Source organism: Mustela nivalis (genome assembly GCF_964662115.1).
Source record: "Mustela nivalis genome assembly, chromosome: 1".
NCBI classification, from domain to species: domain Eukaryota; kingdom Metazoa; phylum Chordata; class Mammalia; order Carnivora; family Mustelidae; genus Mustela; species Mustela nivalis.
In genome coordinates this window covers 103331920-103358181 of record NC_139020.1, presented here as the reverse complement: position 1 = coordinate 103358181, position 26262 = coordinate 103331920, and the positions used below count along the sequence as shown (strand labels likewise).

Here is a 26262-nt window from a genome sequence, read left to right as displayed (position 1 = left end):
TACAGTGCTAGTCTAGGTACTTCATACACTTAGAAATAAATGGATGAACGAATGAATGAGATAAGCTCTACTTTCCTGATCTCTGAGGACAGCTCCTAATTGTCTACCAGGAAAGAATCAAACTAACTCCGGGTTTGATTGGACCTTACCACAATTCAACCCAATCTTCTCATTTTGTAATTGAGAATACCCAGTCCCAGAGAAATTTGCATGCCTTCTGTACTATGCGCTGAATAAAGACAGGAAGGGAAGTTGTTGTTGATTTAATACTGGCATTTTCTCTGTCATCATCAGTGGCAAATGCCTTAGTGAAGATACCCAAAGCATCCAGGGACAAACACTCTGGATTCTGGAGGGCTATCAACTGTACTACCTGTAGAACTATTTCAGCCTTCACAATTTCAATGAATTTACTCTCTGCAGCTGACCAGGGCTGTCTAAAACAGACACATAGCCTAAGCTGAAGTCTCATGTGGGAGGGGTCAAGCGGGACTGGGCGGGGAGGTCCAGGATTGACACCTGGGGACAGTGGGACATTGTGACATCATCAGTGATGGTCTCAGATGGTTTCCCATTGCTGGGCCTCCAGTCTCAGCTGACCCTGCAAGGCCATTCCTCTACCATGAGTGTGGAGCAGCTAAAATCAACAGATCCACATGTACCTTGAGGTGACAGACTGGTTCTGGTGAATACTCCCTTTTCCTGTTTAGAGGAGACCCTTCTCTTTGCTCTTTTGTGTGAAGAGGACAATGGTGCTCATTCTTCTAAGGATTCCTTAAGATTTATCCTTTTGTCCCGATTAAGGATTCCTATTCAAATAGTTCAGAATGCAGGGGGAAAGAGTCCCAGGCAGTCATTCATTTCTTCAGGTCACACTATTCATTCTTACTAGGGAAAGGAGAGCCAAAAGGCTTCAATTTCTTCCCCTACTCTGGTGAGTTAGGCATTAATTTGGGGCTCTGGCTCTCACATTAGATTCCTTGCAACTGCACTAAGGCCTGTCCCTGCCCCTGTGGCCTTGTCCTGTCTGCTTCACCCTTTAAAATATTATCATTCTGGATCAATAAGACTGAAATGCCACGTTTTACTCAAACTAAAATAGGTTGCATTGGTCAGTCTCATTTACTCCTATGTATTTATAACTAGGAGGGCTTGAATTCAATAAGCACATTTATGTAAATGTTGGGCAAAATCAAGTCCACCCAAGTGAAGTGTGGGAGGGTGGTGGCTGTGGATCCCAGACTAGTGCCTTTGAACTGTAACTATGTATACATGGTTCCCCTGCAGGCTTAATTTTAGCTAGATGAACTACCCGAAATGTTAGCAATCTGTCTCTTCAGATTACTTTTGCTCTTTCCCTTTGCTACAAGACAGATTTTAAAAGTATGGAATCCTTGGTTTCTTTAAACAGAACTGTAACAATTTTATCAGAGATTATATTTATCTTGACATGAATTTTTAAGCATCCAAGGCAATATGCATTTTCAAATAGTTGCATGTTTTACCTTGAAAAGTTACACTATCTATAAATACTCTATATTAATGTGTCCATGTAGCTATAATGCACAGTGAATATATATATGTATACATGTACTTTCTCTGTGTGTATATACACACACATATATTATATATAGAGATGTGTGTGTCTATAGATACAGAGGGAATGAGAATAGTGGATTTCAGCTGGATGGTTCTACCTTATTTCTTATTTTGTGTTGAGATTGTCACTTAGGAAATAATCTTTGAAAATTCTGCTCTTAAAAAAACCCCTCAAAGTCTTGTCTTAAATATCTGAAACCTCATGACAAAAAAGTATCGTGAACATATTAAGGAATATTCCTCAGTTGATCACATATTGTAATCTGTGCTTTATCTTCGGGACTTTTCCATTTCAAAAATAATCGGGACAATTTTAACAAATATGTTTCTCTCAATAACGATGGCTGAGTGATAATTCTCCATTTCACATTCAGTTCTGTAGCTTGTAAGCGCTGTAATGGGTACAGTTGCTACTACATTTACCATCTGACCATATGGTGTAACATACATCTGCCAAAGAGGACAGACATTCCTTTACAATAACAAACATAGGCATAGTCTTAAGGCAAATCGGCAGACATCAGATATCTCCCATCTATTATCACACAGCACATTCTATGTCATATGTGTCAGATACTTGCTTTGACACTGAAAACTCCAAGATGTGTGCAGCAAGGTCTCTGACCTGGAGGAGTACACAGTCTGGCAGGGGAGGTGGTCATGCAGGCAGATGATTATCCTGTGATGTCACGATGTCCTGAGTGTAATAGAAGCATATACGAGGTATCACAAGTGCAGAAAGAAAAACAATGCCTAACTGCTGGAATCCAGGAATGAATGAGGTCAGGAGATAACCGCAGAGAAGATGGTCTTTGAGTATGAGGTCTTGGTTGGAAATACAGTGTGGTGGTTAAAAGAATCGTCTGCAGCCAGACTACATGGGTTTAAAAATCCCAGCTCTACGGCTTAGCGGCCAAGGAAACTTAGGCATGTTACTTAACCTTTCTGTGCTTCTGTTTCTTCCTCTGTAGAATGGGCATAATCACTGGGCACAGTTCATAGGGCTGAAGTGAGGATTTTGTAAGTTAGTGTGTGCCATGGGCTCAGAACAGTGCATGGCACATGGAAAGCTCTCAAACAGTATCAGCTTCAATACAGGGGTTCATAGGGCTGAAGTGAGGATTTTGTAAGTTAGTGTGTGCCATGGGCTCAGAACAGTGCATGGCACATGGAAAGCTCTCAAACAGTATCAGCTTCAATACAGGGATAGCAGGAGGAAAGAAAGCAAGGAGACATAACTGAGTACTGCAGGCTTGGCTTACCAAAACTGAAATTTGAGGTGTATTTGTGTGGAAGGTGGGGGGAAATGACAAGGTTGGTGGACAGATTATGGCGAGAGAACCTCATATGCCACACCCATGAGACTCATGTTTATGGGGCCTGTAGAGAATTTTAAGGAACAAATTTGGGTTTGTATTATAGAAAGATACGTCTGGAGCAATGGGGAATGAGTAAAGGCCAGATTAGTTAGGAGGTTACTGATGAGAAGAGATATGATCAAGGCTCTGCTGGGGGATGGAGGGTAGGGTGGAGAGTCAAAGTTAAAACTGATAAGACCTGGTGACGATTAGATTAAGGGGTTGAGGTAGAAGGAATTGTGCATGACTCTTGGACTTCTAGTTTGGGTGATGTGGTAAAAAGACTGGAGGAAAAGCAGGCTTGGGATAAGGTTTGGGATTTGTCAAAATTGATGGGCCTGTGATGGTGATGGGACCAAATTAGTGTTTAGGCCTGCCACTCAGGAGCTGGAAGTCAAGATTCAGTACTCCTCAAGATCAAGGTAGCAGCTGACATTGTGGAAATGTGAGTGTAACACGGTGCACGCTGTATACAGGAGGAGATTCACTGATGGTTCAGGACCATTTCAGAGCCAAAGAAAGCCGAGCCAGCAAAGGAGAGTATTCATAGAAGAAGGAGGAAAATGTAGAAGAAAGTGGAATCATGGAAAATGATGGAGAGGAAATTCAAGGAGGAAGTGTTCCGATGCAGGAGAGAGGTCAAGTAGAATGAGAACTGAGAAATGTACTTTGGATCTGGCAATTAGAAAAAGAGTTTAAGAAAACCTGTGAGTTACTACTTTGGTTAAATATAACACTGTGGAGAAAGAGATACAGTGAATCCTTTTCATTAAGACCCTAGATGTTAGTTCATATTTCAGGTCAACTCTGGGGGAATTCCTGGAGAACCTCCAGGGATGTGGGCCAGCTTCAGGCTGGCTACACAAAGCAGATCTGTCCTGCCCTCAAGGAGCTGTTTACCCAAAACCTAGCAAGGGGCTGTGGTGGCCAAAGATCTGTCTTAGTAGAGGTCTGGAAACTCCTGATATATGGCTGGCTCTAGGAAGTGTTAAGGGGCCCTGGGGAGTTGCCAAAGAAGTTCTGTGGCTTTGATAAAAACTTCAAAGCCCTGAAGTTACAGGGTTGATCTGGTAGCTTATGCCCGTGTTGGAGGGAAAAAGGTGTTGGTGAGGATAGTGGTTAAGAGGCTGATTCAAGTTGGTTCTGTTCTGGAACACATCCAAACTCTTGGCTCAGTCTTAGATGTGATTTTTCTGATTAGGTTTGCTTCATTACCTGTTTTCTTATTTCCTTCCTGTAGGTAAGTGTCTCATCTGTCCAACTGGTTAGTCAATTTCTTAAGGATAAGGACCATACTCCAAACTGTTTTGAACTCCCTGTAAGCACATTCCTGTCCAACTGAACCCTAGCTCAGAATCCTGGTATCCTCAGCCTCACTGGACTTAGAACCAAGAATAGATCAAGCCTGTACGGTGCACCTGGCGTGACGTCAACCATCAGCCAAAAAAAAAAAAAAAAAAAATTCCACAGTACTTCCCAAAACTTATCCTAGTAAGGTTGACCTAAGAGGATATTTAGAGCAAATAGTAGGTGTTGATACTGCAATTTTTGGATGCGCTGGGCCTTGACCCCTCAGGACTCCTGGCCAAGAACTCCAAGGCCACCACACTGGTCTCCCAGTGGACATTTAGGTCTGGGAAGAAACTGTGCCAGGCTGAAGGACATTATGGATCCCACGTGGCTAGACTAAGGTCTCCTCTGGTATGTCCACACAGGGGACCTGATGCAGTCTAGATATTGCACCCGGGGGGGCCAAGATGGAAACACAGGGTGGAAGTGTTTTCACTTCTTTTCTTTTCTTTTTTATTGATGGGGAGGGGTGGCTTGGGATGGATCTAGCGCCTCGGTCCTATCCCTTCCAATCTCCCTCGGCTGCTCAGGTTATTGGCCACCACTCGTCCCCTCCTCGAAACGGTCTAGACACAGCCGGCACCGTCCTCCGGCGGAAGGAGCGCGTAGGAAGCGGAGGTGGGTGTCCCCCGGCCCCCCACCCCGCCGGAGACCGACCGGCGCGACGGGAGGATGTCAGCGCGTGGAGGGGCGTGCGTCGCCCCCCTTCCTCCCCCGCCCGCACCCCCCGCCCTGGGGCACCCCGCGCCCAGGGGAAGCCCCGCGCGGGGTGCCGGACGCCCGCCCCAGTCCCTCCGCCTCCCCGAGGCCCGGGGCTGCCTCCTCGGGCCGCGCTGGGGCCGCCCCGCACTGCGCATGAGCGGGAGCCCGGCAAGCCCGTGAGAGGAGCCGCCGCCGCCGCCGCCGTCCATTCGCTGCGGAGCCGGAGGAGGAGGGGAGAGGCCTGGAGGACACCAACATGGTGAGGCACTGCGGCCGCCCGGCCGCCCGCCCCGCCGGCTGGGGGCCGGCGCAGCTGCGCACCCCCGCCCCGCCGCCCTCCGCCCCGTGGCGACCCCGCCGCCCCGAGCCTCGGCCCGCGGCCTCCGTCCGCTCCTCGGCGGGGCTCTCCTTCCCTCCTCTCCCTTCCTCCTTCGCCCCTTCCCGCCCGGGCGCCGCCGCTACGCGAGAGCCGAGGAGGCGGAGCGGAGCTGGGCCTAGTCGGGAGCCCCGGGGAGTTTGGGGCGCGGGGCGCGGCCCCCGGTGCCCCTCGCCCAGCCCGGCGCGAGGGGAGGAGGCGTTGGGGCTGGGGGAGGGGATGGGGCAACGGCCCTGCCCCTGCCGGGCCCCCTCGCCGGCTCCATTGTGTCTGGCCGGGGACCGGGGTCCGGGGTTCCGGGTGAGGAGCCTCCCCCCGCCCCGGAGCCGGGGCTTCCCCCTCCGCCCCGCCGGCGAGAAGGAAAGACTTTCCCGGTGCTCCTCTCCCTCCTCCGCTCCGGTTCCAACACCCCTCAAGTCTCCAGGCTGTTTCGCTTGGGGTGGGGTATTAGCCCTTTTCCTTTCTCCATCACCTCTTGATGCGTCCCATGCTTTTGGAAAATGAGAGTTTAACTGGCCAGTTGGTGGAGGTTATAGTCGCCTCTCCGCTCAGAACATGGGAAACCGCTGAGCTTGGGGGACTTGGCCGGGGCGGGGGGGGGGCAGGGAGTACGGAAGTGCAACCTGTTCTCATTTTATAAAATTAGGAGAAACAGACTTGCTACCTTTTGAGCACATGTTTAATTTGCTTGGGATGGGAGGAGTAATTGCTTTATTATGCCAGTTAAAGACCATTTGTGATTTTTAAAAAACAGTTTGTCAAGTTATTCGCCTCTTCTTTTTCTTTGGGGGACCCCCCCCCCCCCAACAACAGTCTTCTTAGGAGCTTGAAAAAGTAGTAGTCAAGTTATCTGTTTACATTTTGGTAATCTTGTACCTGACTCTCTTGGGTTCTCTTTTTTCCAGAAGTGATGTTTGCATTATAGTTTGAGCATGAGTTGAATTCCATGCAGGTTACTGTATGAATAGACAGTAAAAATGATATTGTTGTCCTTTTGCTCATGGGGAACATAAAGGCCTCTTTGAGGACGGTATATGTGTGTGTCTGTGTTAAGGGATTGTCCCAGTATCTTTGTTTTTAGTTGGGCTTATTTCTGCTGAATAACACTTACCTAGCTCCAGCCTCTAACTTGGCAGAATTTCGGTGTCACTTATGGATATGTGGTTTGGTTTGTCATACATTCCATGGTAAGTTTCGTGAAAATTTGCCATTTGTATTTGTAAGAAAACCTGCCATAAAGTACAGGTTAATCTTTGGATTGACATTGCTGTGTTCAAAGATCTACGAGGGCATCTAAACATTTTCTAAATTTTAAAGTATTTTGAGGGTCATAGACATTACTCCTGGAGTTTTTTTAGGCTCTTGGCATGTAGATAAGTAGGAAGTTTGAAGTAATGAAATATAATTCCCTGGTAAACACTCTGTGAGAGCACTGTAATGTGCTCTGTTTATAATAGTCTGTAAATCAGAAGCATCCTCTAACTGGCTCTTGATAATGCTCATCACCTGCTCAGGAATTCAGGATTAATGTGGTTCATGCAAGAGTTCAGCTTGGATTGGAGCTTGTAAGCTTCTGTCCTTTTGTTAATATTACATTAGCTAGTTTTGGAACTTAGCCATAAGTCATCTAATGATACCCGTAGTGGCAACATATCACTAATTTAAAACACTTTCTGTGGCTGAACTCAGATCATGTCACTAGAATTGTCTTGGTATGCTCTTGTTAGTTTAGAAACTCAGTCACCATGCACTCTAATAGAAGTTAGGCCATAGATTTTTCTAGTTAAGTTTCTCATCATAAATTAAAATTGTTTCTTGACAAAATTTTTGGGCTGGTATTTCTCAGTATGTGTAACTCAGCCTATTTCTAGAAGACATGTTATTGTTAATTCCAGGGTAAATGATAGGATATCTGAAATATTTTGTGTAAAAAATGTTCAGTTAGCCCTACCTGACACATACATAGACCAAAAATAACTTCAAAACTAGACAGTATTCTGTTATTCCTGAAAATCTTTTAAAAAGTATTCAGCATTTCTGGGTTGTTTTCTTATTTGTAAGATGACAGGATCGAATTTGATGATTTCTAAAGTTCTATTCAGATAAAAATTTTGATTCTTAATTTCATCTAGTGTAAAAAGTGTGTGCCAGGTAACCTACTAAATTTTTATATTCATGGCATAGGATTTTTAGACCAGAAATGGTTCCAGAGATCATCTGTTTTATTCCTCTTCCCTTTTACAGAAGAAGAAATTGAGGATCAAGGAGGTTTTGAGGTTCAAATTTGCAAAACTGTTGCAGAACTGAAACTTTTTCTCCTGATTTACTATTTCTGCCAATATTTGTGGTACATGTTATCTTAACTCAGATGGAATCTAGAAAAATTGTTGAAAATTGGATTTGATATTAAATTATAGTGTTCTTGTAAGAGGAAAACCCATGTGTTATTAATGAATATGTCAAATGGATGACTAATGATGTTAATTATAATGCTTTTAATGGCTTTTTAAAAAATGTGGACTTAGAAATTTAAGTTCGTACCTTCAGCAAATACAGAGTTTATAAGTCCAAATGAAGGTAGTCCTGTTTAAGTTTGTCTTTTTAGAACTTATTTCACATTCTTTTGCATATCCACAAGTAAATTAAAGGAGGGCCTTAATTCATTTCAGCAATTATTTATTAAACACTTTGTGTCAAGCATTGTTCTGGGCATTGGGAATATGTGTGTGTGTATGTGTGTATTTTTTGTGTTTTACAGAAAAAATGAAAATCCCTCCTCTTGTGAGGGCTACATTTTAGTAAGGAGACACAAATAAACATAGTATATATTTTTCTTATACTATGTTAGAAGGTATTAACTGCTGTGGGAGAAAACAGTGTTAAGGAGGGGTATTGGGAAAAGGGTGGGGACACAGTGGTAGTGGGTTTGCAGAATGGTGTCTGCATCAATGATGAGGTGAATTTTGAGCAGAGCAAACTAGGAGATGAAGCTTTAAGCCATGCAGAAATGTAGTAAGACCAGTGTGGCTGGAGCACTGTATGGTGGCAACGGGTATTTGGGCATTAGAGCCGATGAGATCTGAGTGGTAAGGAGTAGAGATGGGTGGGTATGGGTGGGCATTGTAAGGATACTGGGTTTTTACTCCAAGAGAAATGGGAAGCCACTGAAGGATTCTGAGTGGTATGATAGATTCTTCTCTTATAGAGTCCAGTTACAATATTATAGGCAATAATTTTTTTTTTAAAGATTATTTATTTATTTGACAGAGAGAGCGCAAGTAGGCAGAGGCAGGCGGGGGTAGGTGGGGGAAAAGCAGGGTCTCTGCTGAGCAGAGAGTCCGATGCAGGGCTCTATCCCAGGACCCTGAGATCAGGACCTGAGCCGAAGGCAGAGGCTTAGCCCACTGAGCCACCTAGGTGTCCCTGTAGGCAGTAATTTTTAAAGCAGTTTTTAAAAACAACAAAACCCTTAGTATAATTTTCTTTACCTTGCAACTTCTGTGTATAGGGTTTTCAATTCTGTTTAAGATGACTCTCTAGTATTCATTAAAAACTAGCTGAACATTGAGTTTACCTAACCATGCTAATTAATAAAAACAACAAAACCTCTTCCATGTATTGCTTTTGAATATGTTCTAGTAGTTTGTACATAGTTTAGTAGCTATATGCAGAAAGTTGGGCCTCTGAAGAGAAGGAAGGACATTAACATTTATTGAGAACATACTGTCTGCTAGTCAGGCAATTTACAACTCTTATTAATCTTCAGTCTTGACATGGGTATTGCTAAGTCCTTTTAATATATCTGGGAATGGAGATTTAGCAGTTCTAAATGATTTGACCAGGGTTAAAGAGCTAGTATGTGGCAGAGCATGACTTAGAAGCCTGGTGTCTGATTAGCACACTTTATCTACGTCCCCATCTCCCCCCCCCCAACTTTTTTTTTTTTTTAAACCCAGCAAATGCTCTTTCAGTATAGGTGTGGAATTTTTTATTAGTTTCACTCTTGTTTCTTTGTTATCATATTTCCTAGTGACCTAGTTGTTTCTGTATCAAATGAAATGATCTGATGTAAACATTTTAAGTAACTGAAAAACTTTAAACTCTCTCGGTACATACAGTAAAAAAGTTGAAAGTAAAATGAACTCTCCTGGTGGTGGTGGTTTGTTTTGTTTTAAGCTTAAAAAAAGCCGAGCTCATTGAGTCAAGTTGCTGTTTCCATTATGGTCCTATAGGTTGGGTCAAGCATAATGAAAATCTGTGAGAAACCTCCTTTTTGAATTTCAGCGTGTGCTGTTCAAGGTGTGATAGTATGAGCCATGACATTTGATGAAGAGAAATAGTTCCAGATAGGATTCAGTTGCTTTGTGGACACAAATAAGCTCTTGAATAACCTGCTGACTAGTTTACTAGTTTACCTCGTCATTTTAGGTGTACATACCCCACCTAAGAAAAAGCAAAAACAGCAGAGAAAAATGCCACTAAAGCATTTTCATTACTGTGTTGAATCCCTTTTGTGTAATTAGTACCCAATTACGAATGGTGATTAGGCTGCTTGTTTGCATTGTAAAATTTTAAGAGAGATTTACTTTTAAAGAGTTCTTTTCTAAAGAATTCTTTTGCATTATACCTGTGAATCCTGCAACACAACGTGGTGTTCAGCAGCAGAGATAAATTGCTGAAGTTCATGGCCCATATCTTTGTTATATTAGGATATTTTCATTTCAGTAAACTTTTAGAGTGCTTATTTATTATTCATAGGATTCTAAAATTTTTGGAATTAGGATTTGAATAGATCCAGATCTTAGAATTAGGAGATTTCAATTTTTAAGGATCATTTATATATGAAATAAGTATCACATGACTCTTGAATATTAGTCATCATTATAAGTTATTTAACTATGAAGCCTCTTAAAATCTCATTTAATTCTTTTTGTTTTGTTTTCGCCTGAGTAATCTTTTTGTTAATTCTAGATTTCTTTAGAGAAGATGTTTATGGAGAGGAGAAGCAAGTTTAAATTAGCTACCTTGACTGATTGTTAGAAGTTCAAAAATTAGTTTGGGGGAGCCAGTTGAAATATGATGGCTAACAGAAGTATTTTAAGGAGGTTATTTCTGTTCTATTATAGATAATCAGGATTTAGTAAAAATAACTTTTTAATAGAACAGTCTGAAATCAAAACATTATATTCTGTTTACAGTGGAAGTCATCTTTTGGATATCTAGTAATTCTTAGGGTGAAGAGAAGAAAATCCTTTAAATTTCTGTCAACAGAATACTTTTTTTAGTATATTAAAAACACTTTTAAAAATTTTTTAAGTAGGTACCATACCCACCGTGGGGCTTGATCTCACAACCCTGAGGTCAAGAGTCTCCTGCTCTACTGATTGAGCCAACCAGGTACCCTGGGATACTTTTTTAAAACCTATGAGGAAGATCATACTGAACCAAACAAAACTGAGAAACATACAAAACCAGTTTGAATCTTACAAGTATACTTTCTGTAGTATTTTTTTTTCAGATGAATTGCTATTATATAAAACATCATTGACAATAATAATTGTATAATTGCACATTCAATTTAGTGTTAGTACGACACATCTTAAGAGTTGGTCATTGTAAGTACAGGAAGTTTATGGAAGAATGGTAAGAGGCACAGGCCTAACCATAAATAATTATTCTAAACTGCAGATTATAATTTAAAATAATACTGTTTTTGTTTTGCTTAATATTTGAAATTGTACATGTTTGTTTATATTTTGGGGGCAAACCTACACGTGTTAGTATTTTCTCTGGGTTTCAAGCCTTCTCATTGGAGAAGGAAATACTGACTGAGTACCCTGCAGTTTTCCATCTCTACATTTAAAGATATAGATTGTGGACAGCTCTAAAAATAGACGATGACATGACAATAAACACATATTTCTTCCTGTTGAATTACTTTTCTTAAAAAATGACCCATCTCCCTCCTCTCCCAAAAACGCTAAAAAGGAAGTTCCATCCCTAATTTAGCCTTTTATTTAGGTTGTGAGGGAATGCTTAATGGGCAGTTATTAGTCAGAATGCAGATTGTTTACATGAGATTGGGGAAAGGTCAATTGATCACTTAACTTTTCTGTAAAAATAGGTGAAGAAATATTGCTCACAATTCCCCTCCTCCCTCCAGTTCACACATAATTAGTCAGTGGTTGCACTTTTGCCCTTTCTGTTTTCTCTTTCACTTGATGACAATACGGAATAAATGGAAAGACTGCATGCCCTGAAGCCAGGCACCAGGGTTTCTCTCCTAGCTCTGCTACTTTTTGTTTAAGTCTATCTCTAGATAAATTGAGCTCTGAGGCTTGGTTTTCTCATTGGTAAATTGTAATCAGTGATAACCACCTTGCATGATTGTTAATAATTAAATATCTAGTGTAGTGCTGGCACACAGTAGGAGCTCAAATGTTAGCTGCTAGTTTTCTGGTTATGATTATTCTATCATTTGCATAAATTCTTTTTCTCTGGAGTATTCTTTCCTTCATGAACTTGAAAGGAGCCCTTACTGTGTGCTAGGTATAGTTCTAAGAGTTTAACCTGAATTAATTCGTGTAACCTCATACCCTGTTTATAGATGAGGAAATTGAAGCACACAGAGATTAAGTAATTTTCCCAAAGTCACACAGCAATTAAGAGGCATAGGTGGGATTAAAATCCTGCCAGTCTGGTTTGAGAGTCTACACTAATCATATACTACCTCTCTGTACAGGTAGAAGAGAAGAGGATTTCTAACTTCTACGTAGATTCTTAGTCTGGCTTTCCTGCAGAACTTTGCCCTTAGGTGAAAATCTTCTCTAGGAATGGGTAGTCTCATTAGTTGAATTGATTTTTCTTCCCACTTTGACTTCAGATTGGTAATCTTACCAGGACTCTTATAGATGAGTGGCTTGGGATATTGGTAACGTTTGATTATAGCTACTGAATACTATGTATCATATATGGAAAGTGTGATTTTTCTGGACTTAAACTAGCTCTTCTAAGTTTCAGGTAAAGTTAAACTGTTAATCATATGGTAAGCCCAGGAGACTCAATATACAGAGCATTTAGTGAGTATTATGGGTGATTGCTACAGTATTTTGATTTTTAAAATGCCTTTTGTGAGCTAGATTCATCAAATCCTGAGAGAACTAGAATTAAGTTAGAAAATTAATTCTTTTAAAAGTGTAAAGACCTTAGTATCTCTCTCTCTCTCTCTCTCTTTTTTTGTATTCACACTGTATTTGAAACTTAAGGGTGAGAAAATGAAAATTCAGAATAATAGAAATTATGTATCTTTAATTTTTTGCTTTAAAAATGCAATTTTTTTGCATTTCATAATGCCCTTAAAAATTATTTCCATTTTGGAATTATTAGAACTTAGTTGACTAGGAAATAATTTTCCATGTTCATTATTTTTCTGGAGGGAAATACTTAAAAGGAATTTCTTAACATTAAGATCATTATTGTAGAGCCTAAGTCCCTGTTCTTTTTTTTTTTAAGATTTTGTTAGAAAACACAAACAGGGGGGGCAGCAGGCAAAGGAAGGGGGAGACACAGGCTCCCACCTGAGCAAGGAGCCAAACACAGGACTGGATCCTAGGACCCCCTGATCATGACAGGAGCCCAAGGCAGACACCCAACCAACTGAGCCACACAGGCATCCCAAGCCTTTCTAAGTCCTCATTCTTCTATCACAAAGACTTTATAGGTTCAGTGGTAAAATGTACTTGACTATATGATACTTGGCTACATCCAAAGCATTTTTTTCCCAGATAAGCTATTTTACTTTTTTATAATTTTTAAAAAGAAAGTGAGAAAGGACTGGTGGGGGGAGGGGCAGAGGGAGAAGCAGACTCCCCACTGAGCAGGGAGGGAGATGCTGGGCTCTGATGCTGGGAGCCAATCCCAGGACCCTTATCATGATTTGAGCCAAAGGCCGAGGCTTAACTGACTACGCCACCCAGGAGCCCCTTAAACTATTATTTTAAATGTGATTCATTAATTTCTTGAGTGAAAAAAAAGTTGCAGACATGTTAGACTTAAGTATTGAACAATACATGTTAACTGTATTTTTTATTTTGGAAAGATGAACAAATAAGTGTTTTTTACTGTCCAAAATTATAATAGAATCTCTAACTTTGGTGACCGCCTACAATTTTAATTAACTTTATGTTACAAAAGATAACACTTCTCTCCTTTTTTCCCTTCCTCTCACTCTCCTATTCTTCCTCTCTCCCCTTACCTCTTGTTTCCCCCGCTTTTTTTGCTAGAATTAAAAATAACCAGAATATATTCTGTATTTTATACATTTTGCATATTTCAATACTGAATTTCCTTGAAAATTTGATAGCATATTTGAGTACTGAAGAATGTATTATTTAATGATTTATTTAATGATTGATTTAAATAAGATTAAAAGGAACAAACTAGGGGCGCATGGGTGGCTCAGTGGGTTAAAGCCTCTGCCTTCGGCTCAGGTCATGATCCCAGGGTCCTGGGATGGAGCCCCGCATTAGGCTCTCTGCTCAGCGGGCAGCCTGCTTCCTCCTCTCTCTCTCTTTCTGCCTGCCTCTCTGCCTACCTCTGATCTCTGTCAAATAAATAAAATCTTTAAAAAAAAAAAAAAAGGAACAAACTAAAACAAAGTACATGACATATACATATTTGAGTGCTGAATCATTGTAGTTACATGTTTTGCTCTCAGGAAGATCCCCACTGCGTTTGTAGTAGAAATAGAGAAAATCCATCTGTTTTTGTCTTGTACTTTAGTTTTCTATCCACCCTCTCATCCCCCCTGTAAATAATTTTTTGCTGGCTAGATACCGTTTTTCTCTTCCTTAAGTTGATAGAAATTTAAACCTTTAATGCCATGCTCTTAAAATCAGAAAACCTTGCCTGATGTCACCATGTAGCTTGGGAAAAGAGGGTGGGAGTGTTAGAGGTCTCCTAGAGAACTTGGGGAAGGGGCAAACTATATGTAGTACATTCCAGCTTTATTCTAGGACAGACTCTGAGACTATAGAATTGAGTATATCCTCCCTAGTAGGGGAGCACATGGCTAAGATTGATTCTAGGGACAGAGAGCTGACAGAAAAATGGTAAGAGTGCATTATAAGTACAAAAAGGGGAGGGCACTTACCAGACTTCGCAAGAATGGGATTGCTTATTACTTTTTGGCCTAGCAGAAACCCATCCTATCAGTTCTGTGCCAGGTTTCACTCATTAACCTTTATGGTGTTGGAAGTAGGTAGCTGCAGCCCTTTCCTCAAAATATATTGATATTGCCCTATATACTGGAAACTTTAACCAGTTAAAACAGTTTAATTTATATATACAAAGACATTATTTATTACATATGCCTTTTTTCAAATAAGATAAATGATTCATTTGTATAATTTTGTTACTAATTTGTGTGGGTAGGATGATTTTTTATCTTTGTTCCCCAGTTTTCTTATATCTGGCACTGTGACAAGAAGTCATTATAGACTGAACCGTTCTTTTGGCTTGCATAAGTGACTTAAGCTATATTTTTCCTTCCTCTTTTCAGCAAAAATGTTTCAAGTTTCAGGGAACAGAGCACTGGATTTAATATTAAATGATGAAACTCCAAATAATGCTGATTGTTTTTCTGTCTCCAGCTTTAGGGGAATGGGAAGAAGTTAATACAAAGAAGTTAATTCAGACTTAATTAAAAAGTAATTTCCAGGATGTAGCCTGTAGTTGGTATACTTCAGATTAATCTTCCAGCACGTTTACAACCTTATACAGTGGTCACTGGTGATCATAGTGACCATGAGATACTTCTCTATTCTTCAAAGAAAAATTAAAATGTATATCAGTGTACTCACTCTCTCGAGGGAAAAAGGTATACTAATTTTAAAAATATTTCATAATACAAGTTGAAATCAAAGTGGCTTCCTTTCAGTTAAACAGTATATTAAAATAAGGTGGGTATCTGTGTTGGCATTTGATTTCATTGTGATTCATATGAGAAGATACTTTTCAAAGGGGAAGAATCCTAGACATCTGAGAGATGTGTTGTGTAATGTGGTATGAGTTATCTGGTTTCCAGAGGTGATAGAGTTATTAGTGAGGTAGCACAAGGTTTGTGAATTTGTAGTTTCTTTATTTTAATGGAGAACAGAGGTTGAGATTTTAATCTGTAACCCTAAACAATAACATATTTACAGAGAGAGGAGTGTGGCTGACCAATCAGACTCTAGAACATAAACATTTTTCATATTGTAAGAGATAGGGTTAGTTTTCATATTTGATTTTGCATGTTCTTATTTTTATTCTGCAGTAAGGTGGAAATATTTATATTTTTGGTAGTCTTTTTCTTGAAAATCTCAAAAGGCTTATAACTGTGTACAGTACGTAGTGTGGTTTGTGGAAAGATTACGAAGACTCAGATTAATGAGATCTTTCTCTTCCTGTAGCATTTCTACTAATAATAACCTGGGTGATTTTTGAACAAATTCCTTAACTTTCTGGGTCTCTTCTCATTTGTACAATCAGGATTGAGGTTTGTGATCTGTCAGTTTGGGCTAGATCAAAGAGGCTGGGATTCTCAGATGTGTTGCTTAATCCATGGAACTCTATTAATGTGTGCCTTACTCATGTGCTTTTTCCCCCCTTGAAGTAGTAGCTCAGCAAGAACTCATGTACTTTGCTGAGAGATGGTGATAGGACTTGGTAGGGGGAAGAATAATAATGGGGAGGTTAAAATTGCACAGGAGATCACTTTGGGTGGAAGGAGAGGGAGAAACATGGTCCTTGATACTGGGAGAGTAAAGGGCCTATTTGCCCATCTTAATTTTGCACAGAGTTCAGGTCAGATGAGAAAGGAATCTGTGTCAGCATAAGGCAAATAAGGAGAGGTTATTACAGCAGAGAGCCTGTTTGGGGAGAGCCTCTGCTAGGCTTGGGCCAAGGGAAAGAGTTGATTCTTTCAGGGGAAAGAAAAAGTCTATTAAAATTACCTTTGTTGGAAGGATCCAGGGTATTTGTTCATATTGCACTGCTTTCTATTTGAATGCAAATATGGGGAAATTCTTCTGATAATTATCTTGGTTTCTGAACACCATCAGGAGAAATGTAGGGTACTCATATTTCTTTTTCACATTTGGTAAAAATAGCAAGAAAACAAGGGGTGGGGTTGGGAGAATTGTACCTTATATCCTTTATAAAAGGTTTTAAGACTGCAAGTAACACCTGTTAATTTCATTGTTCTCTGGAGTCATTGACTCTGGCTGGTTAGATAATGTCACTTCTTCACCACCACCCCTTATGCATCCCTTTAGAGCTTTGTGGTTGGTCAAGGTCTTGAAAATAGCTGTATTTCCCTTTCTAGAACCTTTATATATGCGCTCAGGATCCACTTTTAAGAGAAGGGCAGGGTGGTTGAATTTCCTTCGCCTTTTAATTTCTTCTGTAAAATAATACCAAACTTTGTGCTTTACATTAAAAAAATTGTTTATTTGGTTAATAGATCAAAAATAAGGCTTGACTTGAAATATTTTAATATTTTACGAGGAAAAAGTATTGCTAAGAGTGATTAGTTAGCCATGTAGATATAGTCACCTGATTTTATGTAGAGTTTCAATTTATTTTTTGGTTTCAATAGAACAAGTTGAAATCATCGCAGAAGGATAAAGTTCGTCAGTTTATGATCTTCACACAATCTAGTGAAAAAACAGCAGTAAGTTGTTTGTCTCAAAATGACTGGAAGTTAGATGTTGCAACAGACAATTTTTTCCAAAATCCTGAGCTTTATATACGAGAGAGTGTAAAAGGATCATTGGACAGGAAGAAGTTAGAACAACTATACAATAGATACAAAGGTGAGTGCTTGTGACTTTAAATATTTTGAACCAGGTTTTCCAGTTACATGCTTATGAGAAATCAGGCATACATAGAACATAAATTGGGTGAATGTGTCCAACAGAGCTCTGTAGATCTTAGAATTACTTCAGGAGATCTGAGAAAAATTCTTTCCCTCTTTTCACTAAAATTTCTTCTTAGCCTCTTTCTTTCTTCCTCCATTATCCTCCCCACCCTCTTTTTTCCCCCCAAGATCCAGTTTTAGAATAGTCACTGGGGGCCTGGATTTTCCCCCTCATTTTCATAAAATTCTGCTGAACCAATTTTAAGAAATAATTTTAACAACCTTTAAAGAACTATGAAATAATACTTTAGAAAAGTTAAACAACGTATAACAGATGAATAAAGAAGAAGTAGATCGCTTCTCCCTCTTTATTCTCCTGAGGGAACCAATATTTGATAGCCTAGTCTGGATCCTTCCATATCTTTTATGTTTATGCAGAAGTATACATACTTTCTTTCAAAAATTTTCCTAAAGTGGGATTACATTTTATGCTTAACTTATGCCCAGAAGCCGAAAGATACACACGTTTTTTATTTTTAGAGATACTAGCAAATCACCTGCAACAGTGCATTGTATGAGTGGCTCTTTCTTCTTGTATTTGTCATTACTTTAAATTTTTGCCATCTGATCAGTAAATATATAGATAGTTGGGTTTTTTCTTTAATTTGAACAGCAGATGTTTATATTGTTGAGATTGGGATTGAATTGCAGAGTTTATAGTTTTTCTGATATTAAGAAGTGATTGCCATTATAAAATGAACTTTGCTGTAAGAAAACAAATTCTATACATATGTTCAGAAAAATCCTTTTTTTGGTATAGGAATGTCTGATTTTCTGAGTGTGTATGAGTATGAGACATTTTTCACACGAATAAATAAAACTTAAAAATCAAGTGCCCACCTCCCCACCCCCTCAAATCTTCCTGTTCATCTCAAGAATGCCATTTCAGGGACAAAATGGCTTTAAATATTATAGTGGGAACTGGGTATTTACCCTAAAGATACAAATGTAGTGATCCGAAGGGGCACGTGCACCCAAATGTTTATATAGCATGTTCACCATAGCCAAACTATGGAAAGAACCTAGATGTCCATCAACAGATGAATGGATAAAGAAGATGTGGTATATATACATACAATGGAATACTATGAGGTCATCAAAAGAAATGAAACCTTGCCATTTGCAACGATGTGGATGGAACTAGAGGGTATTGTGCTGAGCGAAATAAGTCAATCAGAGAAAGACAATTATCGTAAGACTCTCTGATATGAGGAATTTGAGAGGCAGGGCGGGGTTTGTGGGGGTAGGGAAGGAAAAATTAAACAAGAAGAGATGTGGCGGGAGACAAAACATAAGAGACTCCTAATCTCACAAAACAAACAGGGTTGCTGGAGTGGAGGGATGGGGAGAGGATGGTCGGGTTATGGACATTGGGGACAGTATGTGCTTTGGTAAGTGCTGTGAAATGTGTAAACCTGATGATTCACAGACCTATACCCCTGGGGCAAATAATACATTATATGTTAGTAAGAATAATTTTTAAAAAATATCATAGTGGGAAAATATGTTAGAGTATTACCATTTCATATCTCTGATCCATTATGAACATTTTAAAAATGGAATATAGAGCATTACTTTGTCAGTTTTAAGCATAGCATAATAAAGTATGGCACTAATTTAATATTGCACTGTTATTTTTAAAGATCCTCAAGATGAAAATAAAATTGGAATAGATGGTATTCAGCAGTTCTGTGATGACCTGGCACTCGATCCCGCCAGCATCAGTGTGTTGATCATTGCATGGAAGTTCAGAGCAGCAACACAGTGTGAGTTCTCCAAACAAGAGTTCATGGACGGAATGACAGAGTTAGGGTGAGTCTATAATCATCACAGGAAATTATAGGTACATTACTATGAGAATTAACTGTGGAAATGAATTGTGTTATGAATTTGTAAATATCAGTTTTTAAATTTACCAACCTACAAACATTGGTGTAAAGAGAAATGGGGTAGTTTGCTAGCTTCTTCCCATGTTGTATTCTTTCCTGGGTTTGTCAAGGTTTCTGTGTAGTTTAGCCTATTCCATTTGCCTTATGCTTTTATCCTTTGTTTCTAAGGAAGGTTCATTATATTAAAATAAATTACTATGCTTTAATATTTAACATGGATAAGTGAAATGAGCAAGCTGTAGTTTATTTCTCATTGTGAGGTTGTGAACTCTGAATTTGTAAACAAACTCCTAGAATGTAAAATCTTAGAAGTTACTAATTGCTTTTTGTTCCACTTATACCTTGAACAGCTGATTAGCTAAATGTCTTGGGATAAATAAATTAAAAAGTCATGGGTAGAGATTTTACCTATGGTATCTAATTGTCCATAGTAAATGAGAATATGAAAAAGTATTCAGTATATGGAGCCGTAATGGGTTGCTGCCCTCTTCTGTGTTCAGTAGACGACTAGTAATAATAGCTGCTAACATTTGTTGAACATTCATTTTTATTTCAGAAACTATGCTAAGTAAATAAGTATTTCACTTACACAACAACTTTGTGAGAGAAGTAATGTTTACCCATTTTAGAGAAGAGGAAGAGAAATTATGGAATTAGGTAGGATGAGAGCCAGAATTTGAACCCAGGCATTCTGATTCTCGAGCCTAGGAACATTATAATCATCCAGGGTCCAGAAGAGACACAAAAACCATGTCAGTACTTTGAACAGGGAAAATTTAAAAAGTACTGTGTAAAAGAGGTAAAAGAAAATTCTAAGATATAACAAAAGTGGCAGATGAGGAAGCCACCATCACCCTTAACTGCGGTGGGAAGTGAGCAAAGAAGGAACCTAGATAGAAAGAAATCCCTGCAAGGCTGAGATTGAGAAGTTCCAAGGAGAGGGTGTGGCCGCTGCAGGAACACCAGGCCTGTGGTGCTTGCTTTGCCTGCCACTCTAGTTGAGAAAAACTGGCTGCAGTCCACTTGTGGCTGGGCCATGTGAGTTGCCACCATTGCTGAATACTGCTGGGAGCTCCCGGCACACAGAAACCTTTGCTCTCTGCAGAAAACAGACTAGGAGAGAAAAAGTTCCTTCTTCCTCTTCCAGGCGCTCATTGCCCTCTATTGGTAGAACCTAACAGTGAGCTAACTGGTCAGAAAACAAAGCCTGACAATTGGTAGTTGACCGCAAATAGTCACAAAGTAGGGCAAAGAACGGTAGGCTTAAAATTGAGGAGCAATAAATTAATAACTGGTCTAAACACTGTTCTGCCTCCCGCACCTGACCTATCCTGAACTTGTTAGAATTTTCTGTACTAGGACAGTTTCCATTAGAACTCACTTATTTTTCATTTGAAATTGAATTCATATAAAATGTGATGAACTTTCAAATCAAAATTTTAATCTACAGACTAATGAGCTAGAAGGTGTTATGAAGAACACAGAAGAGAAATAAAAGCAGAAATGATTAGAAGGAAAAATGCAATGATAGTTTGTAGAATCTATAAACAGAATTTCTGGGGCACCTGGGTGGCTCATTCCTTAAGTGGCTGTTTTCATCTTGGATTATCCCAGGGTTGTGGGCTTGAGCCCCACATTGGGCTTCCTGCTTGGTGGGAAGCCTGCTTCTCCCTTTCCCACTCCCCCTGCCTGTGTGCCTGCTTGCTCTCTTGCGTGCGGGCTCTCTCACTCTCTCTCTCTCTCTCTGTCAAATAAATAAATAAATAAATAAATTTTTAAAAAAGATTTTTATTTATTTATTTGACAGACAGAGATCACAGGTAGGCAGAGAGAGAGAGGCAGAGAGAGGAGGAAGCAGGCTCCCTGCTGAGCAGAGAACCCGATGTGGGGCTCCATCCCAGGACCCTGGGATCATGACCTGAGCTGAAAGGCAGAGGATTTAACCCACTGAGCCACCCAGATGCCCCAATAAATAAATAAAATCTTAAAAAAAGAAAAAAAAGGATTTCTGCCTTCACGCTATTATGTGGAAAGTAAGATGGGTACATAGACCCTTTCAGTTCTTTGAATTGGAGTGGAATGCTTTGCAGATGTAGAAAAAGCTTAATACTGATTTGAGATAAGCAGTTGGAGATGATGGGGGTTCATCTGGTATTTATTATTATAGTTTGTATAACAACACCTTTTCAAGGAGAATGCTTCCTCATCTAAGGAAGAGACACTGTGCTTTCATTTAGAGTACTAGACATGTGACTTGTTACCAGGTAAGGAGTATCTACTACTGTTGAAACTGGTGATTGTTATGGTGATTACTATACATTCTATTCACTGTAGCTGACTTCTATAATTTGGGTATGCTGATAGTCCAGTGAATTACATAATTAAAAGTAATACTGCATTTCTTTTAAAAATGGTAATTCTGACACTTAATCACTCCAGACCTTTACTTCCTCCAGCCAACCCCATACTTGTTTATGTAATGTAAAAAGGTAAAATTTCAACTGATTTTTTAAAAAAGTTCAATGAAATAAATTAAAGCTACCATAGGAATATGTAAGTCCTTTATATTGAAAAGTTTATATTTTATAAACCTTAATTTTATAATGTAGATGTGACAGCATAGAAAAGCTAAAGGCCCAGATACCCAAGATGGAACAAGAACTGAAAGAGCCAGGACGATTTAAGGATTTTTACCAGTTTACTTTTAATTTTGCAAAGAATCCAGGACAAAAAGGATTAGGTAAGAATTTTTAAAATTATATTTGGTGCTTCAAATATATTTAAATATGTTGACAGTGTCACTTTTTTTTTGGTAATAGAAAGGTTTGTGTTTTGAGCATTAAGTCATCATGAAAATACCAGTTACTGAAAAACAATAAGAAACAATGAACTTTTAATTAATCAGAAAATACCATACATGATAGATAATAAGGTTACCCTGGATACCATATCTGAACCACTGATTTTTTTTTTTTAAGAACTGTAATACAGAAAATAAATAGTTGTTAAAATTTCACTGGCATACATGTATACATTTACTTGTGTATATTTATGTGTATATATATTTGTGTATATGTATTGTATATATATAAAATAATATTTATTATCTAGAAGATATTATAGGCTCATAGGACCATAAATTATTTCACTGTGAATCTGTAGAAATAGCATTGTAAGATTTCTGAGTCATAGAATGCTAAAGAAATCTATTCTTTTTGTTTATGATTTGTTTGGAAGTTGTAAGAAAGAATAAAAATGAAGATTATCAAGTATAATCCTCTGCAGAAATCCTATCTATAATCACCACTCTTAACAATTTTGATCAGTCAGTTTGTGCTGTATGTAATATCCATACACTTGCTTTGGGGATCGCTAAGGGATATGAAAGTAAAAGCTACAATGTAATTTTAACAGTTTACCTAGAAAGATTTGATGATAGCAGGTAATACACAATAATAAACGTGTGTGAGGGTTTTAGATAAAAGGAGTAATGAGTAAAATGGTTGGGAAATGCTTCCTGGGCAAAATGGGATATGAACTAAAGGATATGGTATTTAACTCTGTAAGGAAAGATAAAAGGCACTCGAGAAGATGGTTATTAATGACTATCTGAAACGTCAGAGATAAGCTTGACTTCTTTGTAGGAGAGAGAAAACATTAATGTGATTTTAGTGGGATTGCTTATTTGAAGATGAAGTTGGTGAGGCATTGTAAGACTTGACAACCACAGTCTTCTTTTAAAAACCGGGCAGAAAAAGTTTAAATTAGATTTGTGGACAGTAGGGATACACTGAAGATTTTGATGGTATCAGTATCTTCCGTTTACTGTGTGCCTGGCAATGTGCTAAGTACCTCCACTGCTTCATTTCATGTTTAACAGTTCTATGAGTTACTCATTTCTTCATTCAATAATTTGTCACCTGCCATGTGCCGTATACATAGTAATAGAGTGCTGGCCATTTTTCTATCCTGATTTTTGCAGATGAGGAAAACTTCATATGCCTACAGGAAGGTTAAATAACTTACCCAGTGATGGAAGTAAGTTTGTTTTTGATTTTGAAGATAGTAGTTAGAGAGACTAATAGGGGCCTCTTGTACTAATCCTTCTTTATATTTTAAATTAGAAGGGAAAATGCATTGAGAAAAGGATTATGTGAATAGGGATTAGACCAAGGAAGTGCTTGAAAGTCTGTGAGGAAGGGATAGGTGTACATTTGTATTGATATTTGGCGTAATGAATGACTGAATGTGATTGAATTGATTGAAGATAGACAAGATATCTGTAAAGCAAAATTACAAATAGTGAAGCCTCCTTTCTAACTGATTATTCAGTTTAGTTTGGATTTTCTTCTTGCAGTAAAATTCCTCATTTTGCAGGCAGAATAAGCTGGGATGGATGATATGTTGGGTTAGTTTCTCTACTATTTGTGGCCATCAGTTAACTGGGCTGTTTTTTCCTGGTTTCCTCCTTACTTCCCACAAGTAAAAACTGATTAAAATTTTTGAATTTGTATGTATACACTGCAGTAACTATTTTTGTTGTGTTTAGAAATGTAGCACAATATTTTGGTAAGATTAAATAAAATGTTATGAATATAAAGTGTTGATTTAAATGGGCTGAGTCTGTTTCTTTAGTTATATGCCTTTCCTTTATTGGAGAAAACTAATGATATTTTGGTATTAATATATAGTTTTGATAGTGAATTTTAGTTTTTATTATATGTGGTGAAAATAAAGCAAAATTAAATTTTTGGTAGATACTGGATATATTAAATTGGAATTTTGGATTATAGGAAAAACTGCAAAAAAGATGGTACAGAATTAGATTTAAAAATTTTACTATCTAATGTAGAGTACTGAACTTAAGAAAATTGTAGTATTTTTGATGGATGTAGAGTTTCTGTTTTACAGGATGAAAAAAGTTCTAGAAATTGGTTGCACAATAGTGTGAATGAACCTAATACTAAGTGAACTGTACAATTAAAAATGGTTAAGATGATACATTTTGTTATATTTAACCACAATTTTAAAATTATTAAAAAAAAAAAAACACCCCGTAGACTGTATAGCCCAGAGTGAGCCCTAATGTAAAATATGGACTTGAGTTAATAATAGTACATCTATATTGGCTCATCAGTTGTAAGAAATATACCACACTAAAGCAAGGTGTTAAAAATAGTGGAAACAGTGGGGGGGGGGGTGAGGTGGGGAGGTGTATGGGAACTGTCTGTACTTTCTTCTCAGTTTTTCTGTAAGACTGAAATTTAAAAATTTTTTTTAATTTAAAAAGGGAAAAAACATAATAGGAAGACAAATCCTAGTTTCTCCTTTTGTTTTGCATTGGTGTTGAGTATCAGGAAATGTAATGACTTGCTTGGTTGAAGAACTTAATTAAAAAGAAAACCGTTTTCTTGACAGCCTTTCTGAAGGCTCACAGGGCTCTTAAATTACAGTATTTGGCAGAGAAGAATTAGAGGATCATAGGAGAGGAGGTGAGGCCCAAAACAAACTGGCAGAGTGACAGTGACAGCACTGTGGTTTATTTATAAATAGCTCTGCTAGTTATAATGAGAGCTGGTGTTTTCCATATTTTCCCATTTTTTATTACTTGATTTCCTTTGACACCAGGATGGGATGCTTCCACTCTCACTGTCTGCTTCAGGCATCTGGCATTTCTGATAGTCTTCTGAATCTTAAATTTGAAAGAGATTTCGTAACTTGTCTAACCTGTCCAAAGTAGCATCCATAGCTGATGCTCATGTAGTTGGAACATCCGGGGATTGGACACACGTTGTTTCAGGAAGTGGTCGGTTCTTGTCACAGAATACTCCTACTTCTTATCACACAGGAACACAGTTCTTATGAAGTGAGAATTTTTGTCTGCTAACTTCTACCATTGCCCTTGTTTGTCCTCCACCCTCAGCAGAGCACGGAGGAAGTCTGACCATGTAAAGACTGCTGTCACTTACCCCCTTCTTTTTCTTTCTTTTGTTTTTTCCAGGTCAGCATCCCAATTATTTTAACTGTTCTTCATTTGAGAAGACCTTTGTTATTCCTGTTACTGTCCCCTACCAGGCACATTTCCAATTTCTCAGATTCTCTCAAAATAGAGCTCTTAAAGCTGAACATAATACTCCAGAAGGAGGTTGTTTAATGTAGAACGCCGTGAGTCTGTTATTTTTTGTGAGACTGTTCATTCTGTTTGGTCAAAAAATTACGTTTGTTCTCTAACAACCATGCCATTTTTAGGACCATCCTGAACTTTTATCAGACTAAAGATTATAGGTTATTTTCTTGTGAACTGTGGTTCAGCTAGAATCTTACACCTGTACAGTTGATTAAAAAAATTTTAAGATTGGGGCACCTGGGTGGCTCAGTGGGTTAAAGCCTCTGCCTTCGGCTCAGGTCATGATTCCAGGGTCCTGGGATCAAGCCCCACATCTGGCTCTCTGCTCAGCAGGGAGCCTGTTTCCCCTATCTCTCTTTGCCTGCCTCTCTGCCTACTTGTGATCTCTCTCTGTCAAATAAATAAATAAAATCTTCAAAAAATTTTAAGATTATTTGTTAGACGTTTAATATTTAGAAATAATTTTACAGAGTGTTTTTAAGGTATATTTTCATCTGTGTAATCCCATTTGGTTCTTGTAACAACCCTTTGAGCTGTGTAAAAAACCCATCATCCCCTTTGTCATAAAGATGGAGAAATTCATGGATAGAGAGGTTGACCTACTAAGGTAATGTAACTATAGAATTGGTAGAACTGGGATTCAGTTTGAGATTTTCTGGCTCCCTGTTCTTTTTTTTTTTTTTTTTTGTATTTTTGTTTGTTTGTTTTAAATATTACATTGTGCTAACTGTGGATATTTCTAAGTAAATGAAGACATTGTAAATAGGATTGTTAATCACCATTCCATCTTCCCTAGTGAGTTGGCAACATTTTGTTTCCCTTAGGGACAGTATTTGGATCCAGTCTCGATTCATTTCCATGTTTATTCCTTTTATGAAAGCCCACGTTGCCTTGTTGATTTT

At 38.7% G+C, this 26262-nt stretch overlaps 1 protein-coding gene across 6 annotated transcripts in view; it reads left to right on the top strand.

The window, feature by feature from the left end:
• The first annotated feature begins 569 nt into the window (after positions 1–569).
• Positions 570–26262, top strand: part of DCUN1D1 (defective in cullin neddylation 1 domain containing 1) — a 36777-nt gene continuing 11084 nt past the window's right edge. The window contains exons 1-4 of one of the 6 annotated variants that reach the window (XM_082692398.1): positions 570–668; positions 17024–17240; positions 18988–19156; positions 21843–21973. In XM_082692398.1, coding sequence (XP_082548524.1) covers positions 657–668; positions 17024–17240; positions 18988–19156; positions 21843–21973 — 529 coding nt within the window. In that variant the 5' untranslated portion in view covers positions 570–656. Of the gene's footprint in view, positions 686–4852; positions 4926–4946; positions 5269–5664; positions 5686–17023; positions 17241–18987; positions 19157–21842; positions 21974–26262 lie in introns of those variants that run through there. The other 5 variants (XM_082692400.1, XM_082692401.1, XM_082692399.1 and 2 more) reach the window with 5 other exon arrangements.